The following is a 5,667-nucleotide window of genomic DNA, read 5'->3' as shown; positions in this document are numbered from 1 at the left end:
CCCAAAAGACTCGTGCTCATAGCATACGTGGCAGGACTTACCGAAACAGTCAACAAATGCGAAACACTGGATCACGTCCTTTTCGTGACTTGCTGAAATAGCCAAAACGCTTCGATCATCCAAAAAATATAATAGACGGTCCAGATTTGTTAATCACATCATATTAGGGTTCTTGTCTCCGGCAGTATAAAAACCTCACAGTTTCTTCTTTGCCGGTTTGCGGTGCAGTTTTCTCTGCCCTCCCCAAAGCAAAAAATTATCCTAATTTTTCTTTCATATATATTTTTGTCTCTCAGTTTACTCACCTGCCGCCGGCGCCGTTCGGTTCTCCGACGATAATTTATCCCCATTTTATCCTTCCAAAAAATCTTCCAGAATTTCACTCTGTATCCAATTTTACTGTTCTAGGGTATTGATAAAAGGAAGAAAGGAATTTCTTTTGGAGAATTATGGCGCTACAGGTGCATCACCAGACTCCGGTGGCGGGTCAAAATGGTGTGGCGGCAACGGCTGGCGGCGGCGGCGCCGTGGGTTCACCGCCGCCGGTGGTAGGAAACAGCCAGGTTGTTGTGTCGACGTCACTTTACGTGGGTGACCTTGATTTTAACGTGAATGATTCGCAGCTATATGATCTGTTTAACCAGGTTGGTCAGGTAGTATCGGTTAGGGTTTGTAGGGACTTGAGTACTAGGAGATCCCTTGGTTATGGCTACGTGAACTACAGCAACCCGACAGATGGTTAGTACTTTTCTTGAAACTGTCTAATGTTCACTGGTTTTAGCATATCCCTATTGAGTTTAATGTTGATATTATGTGTTCTAGAACAATTGATAGTACTAAGCTGCAATGCTAACTAGCTGAGGTTGGTTATATGGATCCTGTTTTAGTTCTGTACCATATCATTTCACTACTAAATAATCTGTCCGGAATTTTCATTTTTTTTGGGTTTCATTTAAGCTGAAATAACTCTTAGGTAGCAGCTTCATGCGCGTTGTGGTTGTAGAAGTTTGCTTGTGTTACTTGAGTTTCTTTTTATTTTTCTTTTATTGATAATCGAGTAATCCCTGAGCTCCAGTGTAGCACGGTACGAAACTTGATAGATAATGGACCGACACCTTTGCCTATTTTCACTAATATACTAGGCTTGTGAATATTACACAGAGCACAAATGCTTATCAAATTGTTCCACGTAGGTGTGGGCGTCATTGATCATTTGGGAGTTTATTTTTTCCTAAAAGCAGCAGAATTTCCCTTGCTTAGTTTGAAAATTGAGATGTATCATTTAAGGTTGTGATGTTGTTAATTCTATGTGACTTGCTCAATGCTGTGTGGAATAGAATGTACCAAATGGTTAGAAGTTAGGTTGAATTGGAGTGGTCCTTTTCGGTTCTTCATTTTTCTGTTGTTTCATATGGTTTTGTTTTTCTGTTCTCCCTTTGTTGTTTCTATTGGTTATTACACAGATTCACTGGTAATAATATTCCGGTGAAGATATAATGCTTATGTATTTGTTCGTTTCCAAACAATAATGTACGTCTAACATTTGTTGCCTTTTTTTAATTCACAGCCGCCAGGGCAATGGAGGTGTTGAACTTCACTCCTATTAATGGGAAGTCCATTAGGATAATGTATTCTCATAGAGACCCCAGTATCCGTAAGAGTGGAGCAGCTAATATTTTTATTAAGGTATTTATACCTGAACCTGAAATTTTCAAAAACATTTTGATTTATCATTTGATGCCTTCTCCGCATGGCTGGAGCTTGCTTGAACATTCAAGTATAGCATGCAATAGGTTATATGTATTTTTTATCCGGGACTGCAGTATTTGTTGCTTACAGATAGCTGAATACATTTTTTTCATGGACCAAGTGAAATACTTTTGACTGTAATGTTCACTCAACATCATATCGTCTCTTTCATGTGTTTCTTTCCTTGTAAAGCTAACGTATTGGAGAAACATAATCTTTTTTATAATCTCGTTGAATATCTTAGTCCCTGTGTTACCTGCATCCGTTCTTGATGTTGATTTGTTGTTGTTTTCTTACACGTGGGCATTTGGTTTTCTTGTACAGAATTTGGACAAGTCTATTGACAACAAAGCTTTACATGACACTTTTTCAAGCTTTGGGAACATTCTTTCTTGCAAGATAGCTACTGATTCTAATGGCCAGTCTAAAGGCTATGGTTTTGTACAATTTGACAGTGAAGAGGCTGCTACAAGTGCAATAGCTAAGTTGAATGGCATGCTTATCAATGATAAGCAGGTGTATGTTGGGCATTTTCTTCGTAAACAAGAAAGAGATTCTGCAGTTAGCAAGACTAAATTCAATAACGTCTATGTGAAAAATTTGGCAGAGTCCACAACAGATGAGGAACTGAAAAAAACTTTTGGTGAGTTTGGTAATATTACTAGTGCAGTAGTGATGAGGGATGCTGACGGAAAATCCAAGTGCTTTGGGTTTGTCAATTTTGAAAATGCTGATGATGCTGCTAAGGCTGTTGAAGCTTTGAACGGGAAGAAATTTGATGATAAAGAGTGGTATGTTGGGAAAGCTCAGAAGAAGTCTGAAAGGGAACAAGAACTGAAAAGCAAGTTTGAGCAGACAGCTAAGGAGGTAGTAGATAAATACAAAGGAGTTAACCTGTACATTAAAAATTTGGATGATACCATTGACGATGATAAACTCAAGGAACTTTTTTCGGAGTTTGGCACAGTTACTTCTTGCAAGGTAAACTGAGTATATCCAGGAACCTAATTCTATTGGACATACCATTTTTCGGCACTAGCTTAAGCTTTAGGCCTGTTGTGTTACTGTATTCTGCAGGTTATGCGAGATCCTAGTGGAATCAGCAGAGGATCTGGATTTGTTGCTTTCTCAACTCCAGAAGAAGCTTCCAAAGCTGTAAGTTATTGTTTGTGCGAGTTTTTATTTTGGGTTGATGAGATGCTGGTTAAGATGACACATTCTTTTTAATTTTTTGGGGGTTCAAGCTTTCTGAGATGAACGGGAAAATGATAGTTAGCAAGCCACTCTACGTTGCACTTGCTCAGCGCAAAGAGGAGAGAAGAGCTAGGTTGCAGGTATGAATCCAAGCGGTCCCATTCTTTTGACATATAGATTAAATTTTCGTATACTGCTCTATAGATTGCTCATAGGTTCTAGCAGATAATGATGTATCTTTTCAAACTTCTATCTTGGCGGATTTCTGGTGAGGCATCTAAAAGAGGTATTTTTGAACTGTGGCTGAATAGCTGATATGATCTTTGCTGATCACTTCAATCTGCACTAAAATTTGATCTGTCAAATGTGTAATATATCGTCCCTTGCGGGACTTCAAATAAAAAACTGTGTAATGTATGGCATGCCGCACTGCTCTTGTATTCACAGGCACAATTTTCACAACTGCGACCAGTTGCAATGGCTGCATCAATGGCTCCTCGTATGCCAATGTATCCTCCTGGTGCACCTGGTATGGGACAGCAACTATTTTATGGGCAGGCTCCTCCTGGTATGATACCACCCCAGGTAACCATCTTCCTTGTGGTTGTAGTATCAATACTAGCAATGCTTGTGGATCTCAGTCTCTTGGGTTATTTTTGGACATCCGTTTCATAGTTTAATGTAATTGGTTGGAATAGTGGTTTCTGATTAGAGGACAAGACTAAGGTTCAGGATTGCCTAAGTTTGAGTATCAATACTATAAACTCTTGTCGACATCAGGTTCTTAGGTTACTTCTGGATGTCAGTTGCACATTTTTATATGTTCTTGGTTGGATGGTTGTAGAAGAAGACAGGTTCAGGATTGCCTAACTTCATATGGTTGAGTCGATAAAAAGTAATAACGTCTAGGAACTTTTTTTCTCTTTCTTTTGGGAGAAAAATTAGGATTCTACGAGAATTGTGTTCTGTATAGTAAAAAGAGTGTTGTTTCAGGCTGGTTTTGGCTATCAACAGCAGCTTGTTCCTGGAATGCGGCCTGGAGGAGCTCCTTTGCCCAACTTCTTTATGCCATTAGTCCAGCAGGGTCAGCAAGGCCAGCGACCGGGTGGTCGACGTGGTGCAGGGCCTGTGCAACAAACTCAGCAGCCCATGCCCATGATGCAGCAGCAGGTTAGTCTCTTATCTCTGTTGTAGAGTTTATCTTTATGAAAGAAAAGTCCTTCTGAAATCATCTTTTCAGATGCTCCCAAGGGGAAGAATGTATCGGTATCCACCTGGTCGTAATGGGCAGGAGGCGCCAATACCAGGCCTGGCAGGGGGTATGCTTTCTGTTCCATATGACATGGGTGGCATGCTGCCTCGAGAAGCTGCTATGGGACAGCCTATGCCAATTTCAACATTGGCTTCTGCCCTCGCAAATGCACCACCTGAACAGCAGAGGACGGTAAAGTTCATTTAGTTGCATTGTTATTTTGTTGCCCACTTTAGTTTGATTTCTTTTAACATTGTGCATTATGTTGCAGATGTTGGGTGAAAGTCTGTACCCACTTGTTGATCAGCTGGAGCACGAGCATGCAGCAAAGGTGACGGGCATGCTTCTTGAGATGGATCAAACTGAGGTTTTGCATCTGCTTGAATCACCAGAGGCGTTGAAGGCCAAAGTTAATGAGGCTATGGACGTTTTGAAGAATGTTCAGCAGGCTAATAGCCCTGCTGACCAACTAGCCTCTCTCTCTCTCAATGACAACCTTGTGTCTTGAGTGATTATGTGCTGTCCAAGTAATGTGGAAGTCTCCGTTTTGATTAGATAATTTCCTTGGTAGTGAAATAGATTTTGCTAGGATGAGCTTTTCGAGATAACTTTTTAGGTTTCCTTATAGGATGTTTTATTTTGGATTCCGGTTAGCTTTATACATTGTGGAGGTTATCTTCCTTTTATGTTATGTTATCCAGTCTTGAATCTATTATGCTTTCGTGTTCTGAATTTCTCTATCCGGGCGGGTCATCTTTCAGTATGTTTAGGTTTTTAATCTTGTATTAAATGGTTAGTCCAGGCAACGCAGGTTTGATCCCTGGCATCGGCACTATGAAATTTTATCTTCGGCAGAATGTGGATTGTGGTATGGTTAATTTTAAGGAATTTTTACATTCCTATGCCACATAGGAATCCTTATTACCCTCAACGTTTAAGGTTTGACTTAATTATACTTAGTATACCAAATTATCAATTTTATATCATAATTAATTAAGGGTATAATTGATTGTACTATTTTTTACTCCTTAATTAAAGGAATCTGTATAGATAAGTATCCCCACTCATCCCACGTTTCTCTCTCCTAATTTCCCATCCCCACCCATATTTTACTCATAACAAGATGATCTGCGGAGGAAGCATTGGATTCTTTAGAACTAAATACATCTTTGCCGCCGTTGACGGTTTCCGACGAGGAAACTCCTTTGTTCTCTACTTCTCCATTCTCTAAATTGGACTATTGATTTTCGGATGGCATATGAGTGTGGAAATTTTTCTAAAATTATTTACCCATGATGCCATTTTGCCTCGCTGCAGTCATTTTGTCCATATGGCCAGAAACAGTTAAAACTAAGTTGAAATTTTTGTCCTCAAATTAAAATGGGGGCATTATGACTGTTACTGTCTTTCATAATATAATATTGAAAAATTTCTTATTTTTACTTCTGTTTTACTTTTTCTATTTCTAATTT

General features: G+C 39.4%; 1 protein-coding gene across 1 annotated transcript; it reads left to right on the top strand.

Annotated features, from left to right (window-relative positions):
• Nucleotides 228–4,935, top strand: LOC109225000 (polyadenylate-binding protein 2-like). The gene is made up of 9 exons (XM_019389588.1): nucleotides 228–738; nucleotides 1,568–1,686; nucleotides 2,074–2,730; nucleotides 2,827–2,904; nucleotides 2,994–3,083; nucleotides 3,391–3,528; nucleotides 3,937–4,113; nucleotides 4,184–4,387; nucleotides 4,467–4,935. The coding sequence occupies exons 1-9, from the start codon at nucleotides 450–452 to the stop codon at nucleotides 4,701–4,703; spliced, it is 1,989 nt and encodes a 662-aa protein (XP_019245133.1). The 5' UTR covers nucleotides 228–449; the 3' UTR covers nucleotides 4,704–4,935.

The sequence above is a fragment of the Nicotiana attenuata genome, chromosome 4 (assembly GCF_001879085.1).
Source record: "Nicotiana attenuata strain UT chromosome 4, NIATTr2, whole genome shotgun sequence".
Classification (NCBI taxonomy): Eukaryota; Viridiplantae; Streptophyta; class Magnoliopsida; order Solanales; family Solanaceae; genus Nicotiana; species Nicotiana attenuata.
Note: the sequence above shows the minus strand (reverse complement) of the source record. Positions and strands in the feature narration are given on the sequence as shown.

Bases quoted from the DNA above. Each gene is read 5' to 3' on its own strand.
- LOC109225000 (XM_019389588.1), top strand. From the start codon at position 450: ATGGCGCTACAGGTGCATCACCAGACTCCGGTGGCGGGTCAAAATGGT. The intron at 2,905-2,993 runs GTAAGTTATTGT...TGGGGGTTCAAG, and splicing joins CAGAAGAAGCTTCCAAAGCT to CTTTCTGAGATGAACGGGAA. The intron at 3,084-3,390 runs GTATGAATCCAA...TTGTATTCACAG, and splicing joins AGAGAAGAGCTAGGTTGCAG to GCACAATTTTCACAACTGCG.